Here is a 21,982-nt window from a genome sequence, read left to right as displayed (position 1 = left end):
GAATTCTGTGTTTAGACTTGGGTCTCATTCCCAAGATTTCTCATTATGTATATGCAGAATATCTATTCTGGAAAAATCTGAAATCTAAAACACTCCAGTCCCAGGCATTTCAGATAAGGGATACCTCAACCTATGATATCTCAGTGATACGCTGTATGTATCTCCCAAGTCAACTCTAGCTCCCTGGTATCAAGGAAGGTAGAAATTATATGAAGAGGCTGAGAAGGTAAGAACATAATAAAGAAGGCTGAATATGTTTAATGGAGGTGTCATCTGCAACACAACAGCACTAAAAGCATGCCTTTGGAAACAGAAGAAATTCACCTAGTTTCTTAAAAGATAGACTTGAGTTCATTAAATATCAGCTGATATTCTAGAGAGCATATTTTAAGTTATTTGAGGCAGATAAATTTACCCAGTGAGACTAAATTGCTGTAGTTCTCCATCATCACATCCCAGTACAAGTCCCTCTGAGCAGAATCCAGATATTCCCACTCCTCCTGAGAGAAGTTGATGACCACATCCCTGAATGTCACCAATTCCTGAAACAACAAACCCATATTATAGGTAAAATTGAAGGAAATATTTTTTAGAAGAAGACAAGAAATAAGGAATTGTATTATAGGAAGGGGGCTAGATATTAAACAAGTAGGCCAGGGGTAGGAGCCTATGACATGGGAAGTAAGGAAATCAGTGCTTCCCAACCAGACTATCTGCATTTCTAAAGAATCTATGTGGTTCAGAGAAATCTTCCTGCAGTCTATGGGATTTCTTAATTAACCAAACATGTCTGGAATGTTTACAAATTAAAAAGAAATTGGGGTATGAACAAAATTAAAAATTTCTTGTAGCCCCAAGTTCATCACTATGTTACTTATTATTTCACGTTATATAATGATAAATTATTTCGTAAGTGCTGTTTAGTGGCTATGGAGTAGTCTTCTTGTTGAACATATATTAGAGCTAATTATACTTAGACATTCAGGTTAGACAAGGTCGTTTCCAATTCTGGGAGCCTGCATTCATCATTTTGTATGACTTGAGGCCAGTCAACATCAAATCCAATCTACCTGGAAACTCAGGTCTGTGGAGAAGTTCAGAGTTTGTCCATGTGTCATCAAACACATCTACCTGCTCTTTTTCCCTAACCAAGGATATGACAAAGAAAAGTTCATTTCTATTCTATATATGCTCTTGATAAAAGACTAAATACATAGGAGTGTGGAACATTATTTGGAGAATACACAGGCACATGGGAGGGACACCATGCTGTTTGACTTCAGCCCTCCTATAAAGTGAAAATGTATGGGGATGTGGTGTACATTCTTTAAGACAGCTGTTTGGCAGGAGAAATCAAAGAAAGGAAACATTCATGAAGAAGAGAGAAACAGCAACTTACATGGTCCATGGTTAGAACTGCAAAGAATTGGTCAGGGAATTCCACTTCTGAAATGACAGCATGAGGAGCTCCGTGGACATGCTCCCTAATGAAACTGGTAAAAAATTATTAAAAACAACCATTTAATGTCTCTGGAAATGGCTCTAGGAACATGAAACAGTTGTGCAAAAAAAAATTTACAAAAACTTGTTAAGAACTGTGAGAGTCTACACTGTATGAACCAAACCTGTGTCCTCCCTTGTCTATCCCATCTTTCTGAGACAAAGACTCTACTCCAGACTGGTGGAGCCAAGTACACAGGGCTTCCTTACCACTTCTCAACCTTTGCTCCCAGTTAGATAGTGATCTTCCCAGACAGAGTAGGACATTATCATTTTTCACTCTGTTCCAGCTACTTGTGGCACAGCTAAAGAATGGGGTTCCCTTCTGCCTAGCCCCCACACATGAGATACACTCTTTAACTTACGGCACTGCTGAGCATAGTGGGTTTCCAAATGTGTTACCTTGGCTCTTGGAGCAGAAGTTCCACACAAGACAGGCAAGCCAACGAGATCTAGGGCAGCTGTATCCCCTATCTACCAAGCACTCAGCTCCTAAAGCTGGGGAATCACTCAGACATGCATGCGATTGTCCTTGCCTCCAGCATGATGATGTTTGCAAAAATGATGTCTGTGAATATACCAAAAAGCACTAAACGATATACTTCTAGTGGATGAATTGTATGGTATATGAATTATACCTCAGTAAAGTTGTTGTTTAAAAAATATGGAGCAGCAGCAAAAAAAAAAAAAAAAAAATTTGGCCAGATTTTCTGGGGATCCTTTCCCAGAGAAGCAGATTCCACAATAGCCAGAGCTGGGGGAGAAAAAAGAGGCTCTTTGACCAAATGTGCCTCAAGAGTTCCCAAAATAACTTGAGTTATTCATAATACAGTTTTTTCTTCTATTATCTTTCTGATTTCAAACATCTCCACCTGAACTCACACAAAATGCATGCAATAAGAGGGGAGTCCAGATAAGTCCCAGGGAATAGAGTTGTTCCACAACAGACACAGAACAGACACCCTTCTGCATAGAGAATACCACTTTAGCAGAATGGTTTCTAGCCAATCTACCACTTTATTGATGTGGATTTGGACCTGACATTGTGCCATTCAGATGTGCCCTGAGGAGATCCTCCTTCCCCATCTATACCTTCCAGAGCTCAGAATGGATGACACCATTCATACTCAACCTCCTGCCTCGCTGCCACCGACAGACAGTAGAAAATAGAAGAGAATCTAGGGTAATATGTTCCAAGAAACCATGCAACCTACAATTGGACCTCCAGTGGACAATCACTCCACCAATGTCAGCACTGTGTTAAGCACTAGGCTGAGTACTGGGGACAAAATACGCAGATGAAGACAATACAGATCACCCATAAGTGCAGCGGGACTATGGTTAACACAGGCATCTGAGTCTTCACGGACACAGATATGCTCACAGAACAGAAATGAGTTTACGTATATGTATGTATGCTCACAGGATTGGTAAAAATGACACTTTACCCAAAACACAACCAAACTTCTGCAGGCTCATTGGGAAAAAATAAAAACACTCCACCTCGTTCACAATTACGTATGGTCTGTCACACGATCACTCAGTCACACTGTCACATAACGATGTCACCACACGATAGGCCCTGAACCTACTCACAATCCTATGAGCCAGATCAGACACCAGTCAGCGCACACACCAGTCTTGTCACACACACACTCAGTCCCCACCCCAAACATACACACTATCCGTCACAAAAAACGGCACTAACAGTCACCGTCGTCCGCAGCTCACGCATACACAGGCCTGAGGTTCCCGGCTCCACGTGGTCCATCCGCACCCTGCCAGTTTGAGGCCTCCTCAGCGCGAGCTCCTCCCGCAACCTGGCTTGGGGGTCACTTCAACTCAACCAGGCAGAACTCAACAACCACGACAATACCGGAGGGGGAAGCAAAGGTTGAAGTTCATTTACCGCCCTGGGGCCTGTGGGAAACGTAGTCCAACACCGAAAGCGTCGGGACATTCAAAGAGCCCACTGGCCACAAAGACAGCGTCATGTCCCACGGGTGCGTAGACCGCTTGCCCTTGGAGGGCGGTTGCAGCTGGCAGGTCCTCCGGGCGCGGAGGAGGCGGCGGATGGTCCTCTGGGAACGAAGCGCAGTGGAGGAAGGAACCGAAGCCTCAGACGGAGACAGTAACGGGGAATTCGGGCGGGGGAGGGCAGAAGCGGGAAGCGGAAGCCAGGCGGAGGCTGGCAGAGGAGGGAACCGGAAGCCTAGGCTGCCCCCACCTCCACTCCCCAGGAAAGAACCGGAAGCCCTGGCCGCGCAGGGAAAAGGGAATCGCGGAACCGACTGGGTAGCCGAGAGAGGCCGGGCTGAGAACTCGTGAAGCGGGTACTGGCGTTCTGGCCAGGGAGGGTCTAGGGGAGAACTGCAAGCCTGGGTCAGGCGAGGCTTTGCTTGACTCTGGCTTGTAAGTGCGGGGTCCCTGGGGGTGGTCCTTGGTTGTCAACCTGAGGGTGACCGGGGTTTTTTGGTCAGTTTTGCGTCATGAGAAAACTGTAGAACTCAGAGCAGCATCTGGCACGTAGCGGAAGCTGAATGTCTGTGTGTTCACCCTGGTCACCACCAGGAAGTTCTCTGGTGTCCTTTTCCAGTTTCAAAACAGAAACCATAGTTCCGATTTCTGTCACTGTAATTTGCTTTGTGAGTTTCAAAATTCCATATGTCTTTTAGCTTATCCCAACGTCTCTGAGATTTATCAGTTGTATAGTTCATTTTTGAAATTTCTAAACAGCATTCCATTGTGCAAATATGCCAAAATTTTAGTCTTTTTTTGTTGATGATCATTTGGTGTATTCCCACGTTTTCTATATTATGAATTAAGCTGGCATGTTTTCATTTCTCCTGGATAAATACCTAGAAGAAATGTTGCTGGATAATTGGTAAATCTATGTTTAACATTCCAAGAAACCGACAAACCTTTTAGAACGATTAGTTCTGAGTGATGTGTTTGAGATTGTACATGACTGGAGTAAGTTGTTTCTGAATTTGGTATCTGTGGAATTATCAGATAGCCTCAGCTGTGTTATGAATGCAACGTAGGGGTCCATGGGATTATGGCTTTGTAAAGTGAGTTAGATCATAGGAAACTGAATGTCTCTGTACCAGCTATTACTTATCAGGGTTTTGTGATGTCTGAAGATGGATACTATGTAAGAGATACTAGTGAATGACTAAGAAACTCTGTTTAGTATATGTTGTTTTGGTTGCAGAATTATGACTTTATGATAAACAAGTAAAATAAGAATTGGAAAGAGGCAAAATTATCATAATTTTTAAATGACAGGGTTACATACCTAGAAACATCATACAAACTAAATCCAGTATGTTAAAATGACTGGGTCTCTGTAAGTAGTACAGAAGAAAAATACTTTCATCCCTACCACTTTGAACAGTTAGATTTGAGTGAGGTATTTTTTTTCCCACTGTTCCTTGATGAAATTGTGGGTGATATTTAATAACTTCTTAAATCATTCTGAGCCAAGTAAAAGTACTTGAAATAACTTCTCATCACAAAGTCAGCCTCATAGCCATTAAAATAGTCATTTTCTAATTAAAATATTTACTATAAAAAATCAGTATTTCAAAACTTCATTTAAAGGAAAAATTTCTTTCGCCTGTCTGCCTATGGTGTAAACTAATTTCTTCTCTATTCCCCCAACTTGTATTACTAGTTAATATTTAGCATAATGATTATTAATATTTAACAGTGAATGTTTACTAGTTAACTAGGCAGATTTAACCACGTCATTATAGAAGCTCTCAGGTGAGGTTTTACATGGCTTCTTTTGCCTCCCTTCTTGTTCACTTTTTAAAAAAAGAATCCAAAAGAACGAAGGTCTTTTCCTGCAAATCTTCAAAGCCATGGCTCAGGAGAGAATGTTTCTTCTCTCTTTTCTAAAATAGTCTTTTTCCCGCAGGAGAGATAAACATTTGCCCATCTTGAAATTTCCATAAGATAGGATTCCCCATTTCTTTTTATTCTAGCCAGATAAACCTGTGCCTTCTCCAAGTTGCCCTTCCAATTTTAACTACTGTTCGCTTATTAATTGGATATTTCACTCAGTGCTCCTTTTTCACTCCCACAAACAGAAATGCATTCCCTTAAATGAAATAAGCATATATTCCTTTAATGAACCTTTCTCGTCTAGACAGAGATTTGATGTCAAAGTAGTGAGTGCTTGGCCGGGCGCAGTGGCCTGTAATCCTAGCACTCTCGGAGGCCGAGGTGGGTGGATTGTTTGAGCTCAGGAGTTCGAGACCAGCCTGAGCAAGAGCGAGACCCCGTCTCTACTAAAAATAGAAAGAAATTATATGGACAGCTAAAAATATATATAGAAAAAATTAGCCAGGCATGGTGCCACGTGCCTGTAGTCCCAGCTACTCAGGAGGCTGAGGCAGGAGGATTGCTTGAGCCCAGGAGTTCGAGGTTGCTGTGAGCTAGGCTGATGCCACGGCACTCTAACCCGGGCAACAGAATGAGACTCTGGCTCAAAAAAAAAAAAAACAAGTAGTGAGTGCTTAGAAGAGTCCATACAAGGGATAGCCTTCACCGTGTCCACAGACCTCAATTTTCTAGTGAGTTTTCTAGTAAGTGATTCTGTTTTCTAGCTAAACATGTCTGTAATCAGTGCTTGACTTGTCAAAACCATCATCAGAGAAAGACCATTAAAGAAACAACTCCTCGGCCGGGCGCGGTGGCTCACGCCTGTAATCCTAGCACTCTGGGAGGCCGAGGCGGGTGGATCGCTCAAGGTCAGGAGTTCAAGACCAGCCTGAGCGAGACCCCGTCTCTACTAAAAATAGAAATAAACTATCTGGACAACTAAAAATATATATAGAAAAAATTAGCCGGGCATGGTGGCACATGCCTGTAGTCCCAGCTACTCGGGAGGCTGAGGCAGTAGGATTGCTTAAACCCAGGAGTTTGAGGTTGCTGTGAGCAAGGCTGACGCCACGGCACTCACTCTAGCCCGGGCAACAAAGTGACACTCTGTCTCAAAAAAAAAAAAAAAAAAGAAACAACTCCTCAACCATCAGGACCATTCAAATACTTGCAGATAGACTTCATTTAGTTAACTACCTCTCTGGGTTATCAATATATGCTTGTAATAGCATGTGTGTATTCTGGATGGATAGAAGCCTTTCCCTGCTGAAAGGCTGAAGCAATTATTGTAGCCAAAAAGTTATCAGGAAATGTGTTTCCTGCTTGGTAAATCCAAAGGGAAATTTCAAGTGATAGAGAGACTCACTTTACTTGACACATCATAAAACAGCAAATATTCAGATATGGCACTACCACTGTCCTTATGATCCTCAATCTTCAGGAAAGGTTAGACACATCAATGGCAATCTAAAATTAAATTTGGCAAAATAAACCACAGGATTACCTGGCCTAAGTTGTTGCCTGTAGCTCTTATGACAATGAGATCAACGACCTTTAGGAAATGTAAACTGACTCCTTATGAAATTGTCACTGGGCAACCCATGCCCTTAATAATAGAACCCCATGCTCATATCCAGATATTTGAAATTCTGATATGACCCAATATTGTAAGGTTTTAATGAAGTATTCAAAAGCTTATTCCCAACCAGTCAAGCCTTCAGAGACTTTCAAGCTCACAAGAACTCTGTACTGGACAGAAACCAGGTGACTGGGTATTCTGCAAAAGACATCAGTGAAAGACTGCACATCAACCACATTGGAAGAAGCCCATTCAGGTTCTATTTTTTCCAAATTTTTTATTGTGTCCAAATACACAAAACATACAACTTACCATCTTAACAATTTTTTTTTTTTTTTTTTTTTTTGAGACAGAGTCTCACTCTGTTGCCCGGGCTAGAGTGAGTGCCGTGGTGTCAGCCTAGCTCACAGCAACTTCAAACTCCTAGGCTTAAGCGATCTTACTGCCTCAGCCTCCCGAGTAGCTGGGACTATAGGCATGCACCACCATGCCCAGCTAATTTTTTCTATATATATTTTAGTTGGCCAGATAATTTCTTTCTATTTTTAGTAGAGACAGGGTCTCGCTCTTGCTCAGGCTGGCCTCGAACTGACCTCGAGCAATCCACCTGCCTCAGCCTCCCAGAGTGCTAGGATTACAGGTGTGAGCCACCACGCCCGGCCTTAACTATTTTTAAGTATACAGTTTCAGTAGTATTAAATACATTCATAATGCTGTGTAATCAGCACCATCATCCATCTCCCTAAGTCTTTTCATCTTGTAAACTGAAACTCTATACTCTTAGACAATAACTCCCTATTTTCCTCTCCACCTAGCCCCTGACAACCACCATTCTACTGTCTTTATGATTTTGACTACTGTAAGTAACTCATATAAGTGGAATCATACAGTATTTGTCTTTGTGTGACTGGTTTATGTCATCTGACATATCTTCAGGATTCATTCATTTTGTAGCATATTTCAGGATTTCCTTCCTTTTTAACGAATAATACTCCATTGCATGTACATACCACATCTTATCCTTTCATCCATCACTGGAGTTGCTTCCACGTTTTAGCTATTGTGAAGCTAAAGAGGCTATGCTGCTTTGAAGATGGGTATACAAACATCTCTTCAAGACTCTGTTTTCAATTCTTTTGGGTATATACCTAGAAGTGGAATTGCTGGATCATATGGTAATTTTATATTTAATTTATTGAGGAACTGTCATACCGTTTTCCACAGTGGCTGTACCATTTTATATTCCTACCAACAGTGCACAAGTGTTCCAATTTCTCCACATCCTTGCCTATGCTTGTTATTCTGTTTTTTTGATAGTAGCCATCCTAATGGATGTGAAGTGGTATCTTATTGTAGTTTTGATTCGCAGTTCCCTAATTGTTAGTGTTGTTGAATATTTTTTCATGTACTTATTGGCAATTTGTGTATCTTCTTTGGAGAATTGTTTATTCAGGCCTTTGCCCATATTTGAATTGGGTTTATTTTTTCTTGTTGAGTTTTAGGATTTCTGTATATATTCTGGATATTAATCTCTTATCAGAAAAATGTTTTTAAAATATTTTCTCACATTCTCTGGGTTGTCTTTTTACTGTGTTTATATTGTCTTTTCATGCACAAAATTTTTAAATTTTTAATTTTTAAATGTTTATGAAATCCACTGATCTATTTTTTCTTTGTTACCTGAGCTTTTGGTGTCATAGCCAAGAAATCATTGCTCTGTGCTTTGTTCTAAGACTATGCTCATGTGGGTTTTTCCCCCTTAGTTCTGTTAATGTGGTGTATTACATTGATTGATTTTCATATTTTGAGCCATTCTTACATTCGAGGAATAAATCCCACTTGATCATGGTGTATCCTTTTAATGTGCTGCTGAATTCAGTTTGCTAGTATTTTCTGGAGAATTTTGGCATCATTGTTCATAGGGATATTGATCTGTACTTTTCTTATGTTGTTGTCGTCTTTGGTATCAGGATAATGCTGCCCTCTTGAATGAGTTAGGAAGTGTTCCCTCTTCAATTTTTTGAAAAAGTTTAAGAAGAATTGATATTAATTCTACTTTAAATGTTTGGTCTAATTCATCAGTGAAGCCATCAGCTCCAGAATTTTTTTTCTTGGTCTGGAGATTTTTAATTATTAATTCAATCTTGTTACTAATTATGTCTATTTATATTTTCTATTTTTTTGTAATTTCATCTTGGTAGGTTTTGTGTTTTTAAGAACTTGTCCAGTTCATCTAGATTATCTAATTTGTTTGCTATATAATTGTTCACAGTACTCTTCTTACATTCCTTTTTGTTTCTATGGAATCAGTAGTATTGTCTCCACTTTCATTTCTGATTTCAGTAATTTGAGTCTTTTTATCCTTAGACCATCAAGTTAAAGGTTTTCCAATTTTGTTAATCTTTTCATAAAGCCAACTTTTTGTTTCATTGACTTTCTGTATTGTTTTTGTATTCTCTATCTCATTTATCTCTGCTCTAATCTTTATTATTTTCTTCCTTCTACTAGGTTTGAGTTCAGTTCTTCTCTTTGTAGTTCCTTAGGTTATAAAATTAGGTTTCTGATTTGAAATATTTAGTATTTTCTATGTAACCATTTACATGTATAAATTTTCCCCTTAGCACCACTCTTACTGCATCCCGTAAGTTTTGGTATGTTGTGTTTTCATTTTCATTCATCTGTAAGTATTTTCTAATTTCCCTTATGATTTTGGACCTTTAGTCCAAAGCCCACCAGGGCCAAACCTAAATTCTTACACATCCAACTGCTTTAAATATAGTCTAAATTGGCCATTTTGAGCCTACCTACTTAGCATACCCCATGAAACTGTACCCAACAGCTGTTAGCAATAAGACAAGCCCTGTAACTACCAAAAAAAGAAAACCCCAACTGCGGATGACCCAGAGTTCCCCGCTTTGCTGCTGAGTAGCATCCGCTAAACATCACCTAGACATATAAGCCCCTTTTCTAGTTTACCCTTCTCTCCTGGTAGGTACCTTGTTGCCCTCTCATGCAACCCTGTCCAAGCGCCACCCAATAAAGCTTGTTGTGTGTGTGAAATAAAACTGTGAAGACACCAAGCTCTCCAGTCAAGATGGGCTCCCTGTGGCTAACAGAGATACTTTAAATTTCAAGCAGAACCAAGCAGCCATGGCATGGTGAGAGAGCAGTCACACACACTGTGTGCTCAGAAGAAAATACAGCCCTTGACAAACATCCTGCTTGCACAACCCCAAGTGGGAGTAGATCCTGGAACCAAGGACTGAAAATTCTCCAACTGACCACCTGAAAATCTTCAATCAAATTCCCACTGTATGCCTGTATCAAAACATCACATGTACCCTATAAAGATATACAACTATTATGTACCCATAATAATTAAAAAAAAATTTTTTAAAGCAAACAACAAAAAAAAGAGGCTTGTGGTTTCAGAATTGAAGGTCACCCAATCAGGACTCTGCTGCCTCAACCACCAGGGCTCAGCTATATCAACCAATAGGAGCTAAACAAGTTTGACTCCTTCATTTGCATAAGGGAGCCTGACTGGGAACATGGGCAGAACTCTCTTTATAAAAGCCAAACCCTCCCTTTGTTCTCTGAAGCACATTTTCACTTGTCACCAAACTCTGTGACTCCCCAAGATATACATTGTTTTTTTTGAACAAAAGCCTCTCCTTTTCACTCTGCAGATCTCGTGGTCTTTTTGGTAACATATGTTACTGTCTATTGTGGTCCTGTCTTTTCCTGATCAACCCCTAAATCCTCAAACTTACTACATCAGTAGTGCCTGACGAATGAATATCCTGCTTAGGATACCTTAGCAATTTATTATAAATTCTTTTGTTTCCAGGAGTACCACATGTGTCCTGTAGGATTATACTTCTGTATATACTTTCTGATGGCACTATCTGAACCCAAGAAGCACCCAGGTAAGCTTTAACATACTGACAGAGTTGTGCTGTGCCTAAATTGATGCCTCAGGACAGATAACGAAAGGATAATACTGGAAATTAAGGAAAAAGCCACTTGGCTTTCTAAGATAAAACTTTATGGTTCAATGTGGTGTTTGTTTTAACAGGCTAAATTGAGGAGCCCTGGAGGATACAACTAAGGCCAATAGTGCAGGTTGGTTACACTCTGCTGCAGGGGTTCTATTGATAATAATTTTGCTGTAAAGATGCTTTGGCCAAGAGCCAGAGAAAAAGCCTGAGCAGAAAAGGGTTAACACAGCAGGTCTGATACTGCTATCATTAGAAAGGCCTGATTGCAAAATTGGTCCTTGGTTGGTATCTGGAAACTTTCATTTCACAAGTATTCTCACTATACCCTAACTGCTAAGGGTGGATATCACAGTGTCCAAACTATTTCTAAATTCAATATAGTTTTTACTGAACACATGCTTTCCTACTGGGAGACTGGAATTTTTGCACTTGCTAGCCAGAGGGTACCTATATGACTAGCTCCCAATTAAAATCTTGGGCAGTGATTTTTCTCCCTGAAGAGAAATGTCACACACATGTTGCTGCATTTTTGCTGCTGAGGGAAAAGTACACTCTGTGTGACCCCTCATGGGAGGGAGAGGGCATGAGGAAACCTGCATATGGATTCCTTTAGACTCTACCTGTGCTGTGTCTTTTTCCTTTATGATCCAGCTATACATCCTTAGTATACTGTAATAAATCTTAGCCGTGAGTACAACTACATGCTGAGTCCTATAAACCCTTCTGGTGAATCTCTTAATGTGGCTGTGGACTTCCAGAACATCACCCTTATGAATCCCTTCATGTTTTCTAAGCTGTGAACAAAATCTAATGCCTTCCCACATTCCATACATTTGTAGGGTTTCTAACAAAATGAATTATTTGATGTTCTCTATGCAATCTAAAGGCCTTTTCACACTCCTCACATTTATAATAGGGCTTCTTACCAGTATGGATTTTCAGATACCCAGTAAGTAGTCTGTATACTTTAAAGGGTTTCCACATGTGTTACAATCAATATTTTTTCTGGTATACTCTAAAATCTCTGTGAAAACCTAAGGCATTCCCTACACTTTGGACCCTTACAAGGTTTCACAACAGTAGGAATTTTCAGATATGCAGCTCATTATTCGTACACACCAAAGCCTTTCCATATTCCTTAGATTCATAGGTTTTCTCAATAGAAAAAATTCATCATGAACACCGTCTGAACCAAACTCAAAAACATTCCCGTATTTCTTTACTCATAGAGCATTTCTTATAAATTTCCTAATACAGAAAAGAGATTTATGCTTTTTATACTTGGTTACATTTTCAGAAATTAATTCTCATTTACCTAAAATATCCCTCGAGACCCTTGTCTCAGTCTTGCTTTTGTTTTGCCACTCATTTCTGAAAATGGAGTCCTCAAGGTCAAAGACTGTACTTCTTTCCATTACCTCACACTGGGAGTCATTTTTTTCCCATTTCTCACATCTGGACTCCAAATCTGAAAGAACAGAAGAAAGGAAACAAATGATTTTATTTCCCCTGTATCAGAAAAGTAAAATTGCTATTAAAGACATTGAAGAAACAAATCGAAAATAACACTAGCAATCAATAGCTAAAATAATGCTATGAAATTTGAAGTAAAGCAAGAAACAGAAAATGAGGACACTATATATAAGATGTGGAGGTTATAAAAGAGCAAACAGTTAAATATCTATGGTTCTGAAATTTAGGTGTTGATCAGAATCAACTGGGAAAGTTGTTGTAAGTATTGATAGCAACCAATGCAGATGAACTGAATCACCATCTTTAGAGTAGGTCCTAAACATCTGTCTTTTTAATATTTCTACTAGTTAATACTGATGCATATCAATATTTGATAGTCCCTACTTACAATTTTTTTAATGGTTCCTTTTTACTTAGAATAAAATTCAAGCAATTTTTCATGAATAACAAGTCTTGCTTCTAAGACTTATTCCATTATATCCTCTTCCCTAAAATTCTCTTCCTTTTAGTTCCCAGATCATACAGTATTTTCTCTCCTAGAGTTACCCATCTCTTTTATTAATATATCTCACAGATGGGCTCCATATATGGTTGGCTCCTTTTTATTCTTCAGTTCTAAAGGTCACTTACTCAAAACACATATTATCAGCTGACCTTATCAAAGAAGTTCATGCCTATGTCTTTCTATTCTAGCACTTATTTCCTTGTCTTCATTATATGTTGATTTCTCTTTATTTTATTATTTAATAACTTTATTATTTACATTAATGCATTTATTTCTTTATCTCTAAAGCTCCACAAGGGTAGATACAATCATTCTTATACACAGCACTACATAACAAACTCCTAATGCAGTTGTTAATTACAGAACAAGTTAATCAATGAATAAAAGAAAATAAATTTCAATGAAGATAAAGATAAATATTAGATAAGCTATTAAAAGAGATAGATGAATATCAAAATATTTAGCCAAAAGAGTTAAGCAATAGTTACTGTATGTCTTTGCCTCATATCTCTCTCATAGTTTACTAGAGTAATGAAATATTCTCTTTCCTATATTATTTCCATTTCAGATGAGAATAAAAGCATATCCAAATTAGCATAGCAAAGGCCAACCATTCTTATATTTCTTAGAAAAGCATCTCAAATATTTTTCAGATATTGCAAAAGGTATAAAATACTGTAAAGCTTATGAAATTGTGAGCAAAGAGGCTTGGAGCTACAATGGAGAATATGCCAATTCAATAAGATGGAAAAAGTCCTCATGGGACCAGAGTGCCTTGGGTTCTATAAACAATGATACATTGGTTATTGGCTAGATGATGGCAATAAAGATTAGCAAATAACCTAAAGAATATCTGAAGTGATGAACCTTGCATGAGATGGGATCAAATATAATTTTCCTAAGACTAAAGCATGGTATGTATAACAAAGTGAAATAAAATAATGTTATTTGGCTATAATAAACACGGATTTGTGAACCAAAAACCCTTCCACTTGGAAATAAACAAGCAATCTACTAAATAAGCTTTGGGTCAATTGTGGAAATATCAATGTGGGTGGGGGACTCTAGAAAGCCAGGATTCTAAAAACATCACATCATTGCTGAATTGTGATCTATGGCAGGGAAGAACAAGATGAGCCCTGGACATTTTGTGCCAGAAAGAAGTAAGCTTTCAAATTCTAATTGATCATGTCAATATGACACAGACACCACCAGATGTGGCTATGAGCGGCCAGCACTGTAACATTATAAAAATCAAAAAATGTTTTTGTAAACATTTTCAATAAAAATAATATCTAATGATAATAAAAAATGAGATGGCCAGGAAAATACACTTGTCAACAATTCAAGTGCCTGTCTGGAAGGTAAGCCTGGCACATCTTGTGTCAGCAAGAATAATTTCAAAGATTAATGTATTAAGTTGTACACTGAAATCAGAATTTAACTAGCTATGTTCTACTAACAGGAGCATTTGGGGAAAAAGTGTAGAGGCACTGGTTCTAGGTAAGATGAGGTAAGCACACTATAAATGTTTCCTGAAAGCCAAGAGTCTAGGCACAGTTAGCTAGGTCTTCTGCTTCAGAGTCTTTCACAAGTCTGCACTCAAGGTGTAAGCCAGGGCTGGAGTCTTACTTGAAGGCTTAACTGAGGGAAGAATCCACTTCTAAGCACATATGCTTGTTGGTAGCATTCAGTTCTTTGCAGGCTGTTGAAATAAGGGCCTCTGTTTTTTGCTGGCTATAGGCCAGAGGCTACCCTAAGTTCTTAGCCACATGGACCTCCTCAATATGCTTGCTTCCTTTATCAGAGCCAGCCTCAGGGAGAAAATTTCTTGACAAGGCTGCTGTTATAATATATAACGCAATCATGGAAGTGGCACCCTTTCACCTTTCCCATATTCTGTTAACCAACGGTTAGAAGGAAGAGGTGTCACAGACTCTGCCCACATACAAGGGGAAAGGATACACAAGGACACAAGTACCAAGAAACAGAGATAATTGGGGAGCATCTTAGACTCTGTCTACCACCTGCTAATTAAACAACAGAGATTGTCAAAGTGGATTTTAAAAACATGATCCAATTACATGTTATTCATAAGAAACCCTTTTCAAATATAGTTATAATAAAAGGATAGAAAAAGAATATCCTGAAAAAAACTAATCAAAGAAAGTTGAAGTGGCTTTCATATGATCAAAGTAGGCCACAGAGTAAAGAAAATTACTAGGGATCTAAAAGAACATTACAAAATGATAAATTCATCAAGAAGACATAACATTCCTAAATGTGCATGCATATAACAATGAAGCTTTAAATACATGACATAGAATTAAAAGGAGAAACAGACAAATCCACTGTTATACTTTGAGACTTCAATCCTCTTCTTCAATAATCAACAGAACTAGTAGACAAAAAACATCAAGGATATAGAACAAAACAATACCATCAGCCAACTGAATTAGCATTTGTAAAACACTCCACACCACAATAACAGAACATACATTATCTTCAAGTGCACATGGAACAATTACCAAGGGAGACTGTATCTTGAGACATAAAACCAGCCTTAACATATTTAAAAGAACTGAAATCATACAAAGAATGTTCTCTGCCCATATGTTTAGATTAGATCTCAATAGCACAAAGTAACCAAGAAACTCTCCACCTACTTAGTAATTAAACAACACACTTCTGAATAATCATTGTGTCAAGGAAAATTAGAAAATATTTTTAAATAAAGTAGAATAATATATCATTGTTTTCAGGAGGCTGCTATATGAATGAGGCTTAGAGGCAAATTTACAGCATTAAATGATTATATGAAAATGAGAAAAATCTCAACAATCTAAATTTTCATCTCAAGAAACTAGAAAAAAAGCAAAATAAACTTAAAGCAAGCAGAAGTATAATAAAAATAAGAGCAAAAATCAATGAAATAGGAAACAGAAACAGAGAACATCAGTAAAATAGAAAGTTGATTCTTTGAAAAGATCAATAAAACTGATTAACCTCTAGCAAGACTGACAAAGGAAAAAATAGGGAAGACACAAATTATGAATATCACAAACTGAAGAGAGTTAAGCATTACACACCCCACAGACATTAAAAAGATAACAAGAGAATACCATGAACTCTGTGCACATGAATTTGACAACTTAAATGAAATGGTCCAATTCCTAAAAACCACAAACTACAAAAACTCACCCAAAATGAAATGGATAACCAGGATAGTTCTATAACTATTAAAGAAATTGAATCATGGTTTAAAACCTTTCAAAAAAGAAATCTTCAGGTCCATATGGTTTAACTGATGAATTCTACCCAACAGTAAAAAATAAGAATTAACACCAATTATATACACAATTTCTTCCAGAAAAACAGAAAAGTCAGGAAGCCTTTTCAAATCATAGTATGAGGCCAGCATTCCCCTGATATCAAAAGCAGACAGAGACAGTAAAAGAAAAGACAACTACAGACAAATATCATTCATGAACATAGACATAAAATCCTCAATAAAATACTAGCAAATTGAATCCAGAAATTCAATAAAAAGAATAATGCCCCATGAGCAAGTTTATCCTAGGAATGTAAGGCTGTTTAAATATTCAAAAAATCAATCAATATAACCCATCCATTATATTAATAAAGAAGAAAAACCACATGATTGTATCAATTAGTACAGAAAAAACATTTGACAAAATTCATATACCCATTCATGATAAAATACCCATTCATGATAAAAACTCAGCAAAGTCTGGGCAACCTAGTCAAATACACTTTATGTAAAATGTGTTTGACATAAATGACTACCATACTAGGATACAGGAAAATTAGAAAGTTCTTGTTTTCTCATTTCTATTTGTTTTGTGACCTTGATCAAGTCAGTCACTTTCTTTGTTGAGTTCCTAACACTTTTCCAGAGTATTGCAAGCATTATAGAAAGTAATAAAACATTAAAATGCACTAGAGAAAAAAAAACTCAGCAAAGTAGAAATATTAATAAAATAGAATTTTTCTCAACCTGTACAAAAAAACCCACAAATACTGTATTTAATGGTGAACGACTAAATACTTCCCTGTTAACACCAAGAGCAAAGAAAACTGTCTGCTCTTATAACTCCTATTCAATGTAGTATTGGAAATCCTAGCCAATGGAATAAGAAAAAATAAATAAATACAAGGCATACAGATTGGAAAGGAAGAAGTAAACTTGTCCTGAGATCAGCCTGAGACCCTGTCTCTACTAAAAATAGAAAAATTAGCCGGGCGTGGTGGTGTGCGCCTCTAGTCTCAGCTATTCAGGAGGCTGAGGCAAGATCACTTGAGCCCAGGAGTTTGAGGTTGTAGTGAGCTATGATAACGCTACTGCCCTCTAGCCGGGCAACAGAGTGAGACTCTCTCCCAAAAAAAAAAAAAAAAAAGACTATTACTTCTGTGTTAATTCTGTCATCAGGAATACATAATAAAATCTATATCCATTAAAAACATTTTTCTAAAGAGTTGGGAGGGAAAGCTATCTTCTACTTAATACAAGAACTGTGAGCAAATAAGCTGGCAAAATGAGAGTGAACAGCACTAAAACCAGATTAAGACAAGCCTATTAAATCTTTTACATCCTTTTACCATATTTTATCAATATAATGAAACATTTCGCGACCAGTCTGAGCAAGAGTGAGACCCCGTCTCTACTAAAAATAGAAAGAAATTATCTGGCCAACTAAAAATATATATAGAAAAAATTAGCCAGGCATGGTGGCGCATACCTGTAGTCCCAGCTACTCGGGAGGCTGAGCCAGGAGGATTGCTTAAGCCCAGGAGTTTGAGGTTTCTGTGAGCTAGGCTGACGCCACGGCACTCACTCTAGCCCGGGCAACAGAGCGAGACTCTGTCTCAAAAAAAAAAAATATATATATATATATAATGAAACATTTTCAATATTAAGATCTTCCTTCAAATATACACAATTGAGGTAAGTGGCACTTTCAGACTGAATAAGTAGTGTTTGGTTCACAGTAGAGGCTTAACAAATGTGGCTTTATCCCATTGCCCTTCTCTATTGAATGACCAATTAATGTATCACATTAGATATAATCCTTGAAACACTGCTAATAAATGCCTATCATGGTTAAACTGATTTATAATGTAGCAATTTCTTGAGTACTTTTGTTCATAAATATGAGTGTTGAATAATATTACATCATATATATATATATGTATATATATATATATATATTTTTTTTTTTTTTTTTTTTTTTGAGACAGAGTCTTACTCTGTTGCCCGGGCTAGAATGAGTGCCATGGCGTCAGCCTAGCTCACAGCAACCTCAAACTCCTGGGCTTAAGCGATCCTACTGCCTCAGCCTCCCCAGTAGCTGGGACTACAGGCATGCACCACCATGCCTGGCTAATTTTTTGTATATATATTTTTAGTTGTCCAGCTAATTTCTTTCTATCTTTAGTAGAGGTGGGGTCTCGCTCTTGCTCAGGCTGGTCTCGAACTCCTGAGCTCAAACAATCCACCCACCTCGGCCTCCCAGAGTGCTAGGATTACAGGTGTGAGCCACCGCGCCCAGCCTACATCTTATATTGTTTATATTAGTATGTCTTCCTAATTTTTATCATCTATATAGTATTCACTTGGATGTAAAGGATTAACTTAATATTTACATAATATAGGAAATCATTTTTGGACAAACTTCTTCTAAAGTTCATTTCCAGGTATAGTTATTAATAGGTCACTGGTTCAAAACATTCTGGGGTCATGTACACCTTTAATACTCTCATAAAATTATAGACATTTTCCCCCAGAAAAAGATGCATTGATAAAATAAATATACAGTAATTTGGCATATAATTCCAAGGCAAATTATTTCAGGTGAAGTATGCCTATTCTAGACCATCTGAGCATATGGCTCATTTTCTTACTTATAAATGCCCATCACAATTAACTTCATATTTTCTTTGCACCTGATCTATGAATGTGGAATGACTTAGAATATCCACATAATAATAATAGGTTTTTAATTTAAGTGCTTATTATTGTCAGCCACTGTTAAAGTGTTCTGTTAATAGTAACTCTTCTAATCCTCATAAAACCCCTTTGAAATTGGTATTATTAAACAAATAATAAGTTGTAGAACAGAAAGATACTGAGTATATTGCCCAAAATCACAAATAGTAAGTGGCAAAACCTAGATTTTTATTCAGATACTCTAGATTAGGGGTTGGCAAACTTTTTTGTAAAGGACAATATAGTAAATATTTTAGACCTTGTGGGTTAAGAGGCAAAATCAAGTATATTATATAAGAATTTATGTAACAAGAGAGATAAATTTCTACAAATTTTTTATTGACAAAATTCAAAACTTTATGGACACTGAAATTTGACTTTCATATAATTTTCATATGTCACGAAATATTACTCTCCTTTTTATTTGTTGTCAACTACTGAAAAATGTTAAAACCAGTCTTACTTCACAGATCATACAAAAATAAGCTACAAACTGGATTTGGCCTGCACAACCATGGTTTGCTGACCCCTGCTCTAGACTCAGAGACCATTATACTGTACGATCTCCCATAGTCTACACAATTATGTGACTTGGAAAAAAACTGGATGCTGTCAAACCTCACACAAGAACTGGCTGGTACCACATAAATCTCCTAATGGATTTTCTCAGAAAAAATTCCTGCCCTTCTTGACAGCTCTCTCTGCACATATCCCCAATAATATTTTAACTCCTGAAGTCCTCCAAAAGAGACAACTGTTACTTATTAAAACCAATCAAACCATCTCTTACCTTGCTATTTTTCCACTAATGTCTCTGAAGAAGATCTAAAAGATCTAATGTGTAATTTTACCTGAGCATTGGTCTCGTCCTTAACAAACCACTGTGTCATGAGAATACTTAGATAAAAACAGCACATGGGGGAATTAAACCTACTGGCAAGTGGTTAGATGAAAATTAACTCTAGGAAAGGGATCTGATGAAGTACTGGGAAAGAAGGAGATTTGTCCCCTTGTACCATCATTTTTTTTTTTTTTTAGACAGAGTCTTGCTCTGTTGTCCGGGCTAGAGTGCCATGGCCTCCCAGAGTGCTAGGATTACAGGCATGAGCCACTGCGCCCGGCCCCCTCATACCATCATTAACTGGGAAGAGAAAGACTAGAGACCAGGTAAATAGATAAGTCACTATTTGGTAGGGCATTTCAGATGAAATTATATCTACACTCAGAAAAACAAAAACGCATTTCACAAAACAGAAAAAACTCAAAATGACCTCTAGCTTGACTTTAAGATGAGCAACAACGGCAATGCTTTTGTCCTCTCAGGGCTCTTCTCTTGGAAAATGCCAAAACATGGAAAGAAAAGGGAATCATGGCCTTTCTTGAAGCCCAGACAGACGAAAATAAGAACACATTCTTCACCACTAGCAAGCTTCCATCACCACATTAAATAAACATACCCAGATGGAATTATAAGAAAGAATGGAATATTGTTGACTTTCCCCTTTATCATAAAGAAAACTCAAGTTCATTGAAGCCTGGGACTGGAATCTGTTTCTATGTTCACAGTAGCTTCCTGTAGACAGAGCTATGAAAACGTGAATCTGCAATGTTCAACTTGCCCCCACAGAGCTTCTAAGAGGGATCTTGGAGGAAGTAATCCTACTCTTGGGGTCTCAATATCCTGTCTTCCCAGGACCCTGCCTTGCGGGCAATTCCAGCTCTAAAATCTCCATCCCAAACACAGGCTGTGCTTTTTTACTTGCAACCTTCATTCTAGGTCTCAAATATCCAACTTCCCTTTTCATTGCCATTTGACTGCACACTGTGCAGTGTGGCTATAAGGTGAAATGACAGAAACAAAACCCCGTGCAACAAATTCCAAGAAATCATGGTACTTAAAATTGGCCCCAGGGGTTGGCTACACTGCATGTCTACTGTGTATTAAGCCTTAGGCTCGACGATGGATACAGTGTGCACTGATGAAACCAACAGAGGCCATGCTTTAGAACAGGAGGCCTCGGAGTCTTCCACCGGCACATAACCAGCCACGCGGGGATATGGTCCACATATTCCTCAGTACCAGAACTGCAAAAATGAAACGCTACTTCCCTAAGAATAAAACAAAAGCCATGCTTGGCCAGTTTTGATCACAGTCTCCAGTCGGTCACAACAGCGCTGTCACAGGATCACTCGATCACAATAGGACACACCTCACAGTCACCGCTAACCGTGGTCTTACGAATGGCCCCGCCCCCACTCAGTCCCCCGGGCCCAGTTAGGGCCTCCCCAGCGCGCACACACCCCGACCCCATCACTCGTGTACACACACTCACAACCACCCTCCTCAGCAGGTGACTTACACACGGGCCTGGGGCTTCGCCTCCACCTGCCCTATCGCGGGGACGCAGGGCTCCTACCGTGAGCTCCTCTCGCATTCAGACCTGGGTCACCTTAACTCCGCACACAGAAAACGACCACAAGGTCAGCGGAAAACGAACCAGCGGGAGAAGTTCATCAGAGCCGTGGGGTCCGAGGTGAAACGTAGTCCAAGCCGGAATAGATCCAACGCTGAAGCAAAGGCAGCGCAGCGCCGGCAGCGAGGGCCGCGCAGCCCCTAACAGGCCGCCCCGGAGACTCCTGGGAGCGCACGCCCACACGCGAGCGCGCAGGCGCAGACGAGTGATCCTTGGCCGGGGGTGCGGTTTGGTGGGTGTTAGGGGCTCTGAGAAGGCCGAGGAGGGGTTTGGGAGATCCGTTCTCGAGAGAGCTGACTAAGGAAGCGGAACCGGGTGGGGAGGCCAGGGAAGAAACTGGGAGTTCGAGCTAGGCCTGGTAATTCTAAGGAGGGAACTGGGACCACGCTATCCAGACGCTCATATCAGTACGACCAGGGCCTCGGGTGTGGTCCGTGGGCGTGACCTTGAGGGTGACCGCGAGCGAGCTCCGCGAGGGGGTATTTTGCCTGTTTTGACCCATAGGAAGCGACATCGCGGGGAGCGGGTTCCCGCGCCTAGCAGGCGCTGAGGGGG

At 39.0% G+C, this 21,982-nt stretch overlaps 1 protein-coding gene across 5 annotated transcripts in view; it reads right to left on the bottom strand.

Moving 5' to 3' along the window:
- The window catches only part of ZNF529 (zinc finger protein 529), a 28,663-nt gene extending 7,078 nt beyond the window's left edge, over positions 1–21,585 (bottom strand). The window contains exons 1-4 of one of the 5 annotated variants that reach the window (XM_045532206.1): positions 21,314–21,585; positions 12,284–12,436; positions 1,400–1,493; positions 416–542 (exon numbers count right to left, since the gene is read on the bottom strand). In XM_045532206.1, coding sequence (XP_045388162.1) covers positions 416–542; positions 1,400–1,408 — 136 coding nt within the window. In that variant the 5' untranslated portion in view covers positions 1,409–1,493; positions 12,284–12,436; positions 21,314–21,585. Of the gene's footprint in view, positions 1–415; positions 543–1,399; positions 1,494–3,208; positions 3,369–3,409; positions 3,789–12,283; positions 12,437–21,313 lie in introns of those variants that run through there. The other 4 variants (XM_045532207.1, XM_045532208.1, XM_045532210.1 and 1 more) reach the window with 4 other exon arrangements.
- Positions 21,586–21,982: the final 397 nt, after the last annotated feature.

Source organism: Lemur catta, chromosome 19 (genome assembly GCF_020740605.2).
Source record: "Lemur catta isolate mLemCat1 chromosome 19, mLemCat1.pri, whole genome shotgun sequence".
In the NCBI taxonomy this organism is placed as follows: Eukaryota; Metazoa; Chordata; class Mammalia; order Primates; family Lemuridae; genus Lemur; species Lemur catta.
Note: the sequence above shows the minus strand (reverse complement) of the source record. Positions and strands in the feature narration are given on the sequence as shown.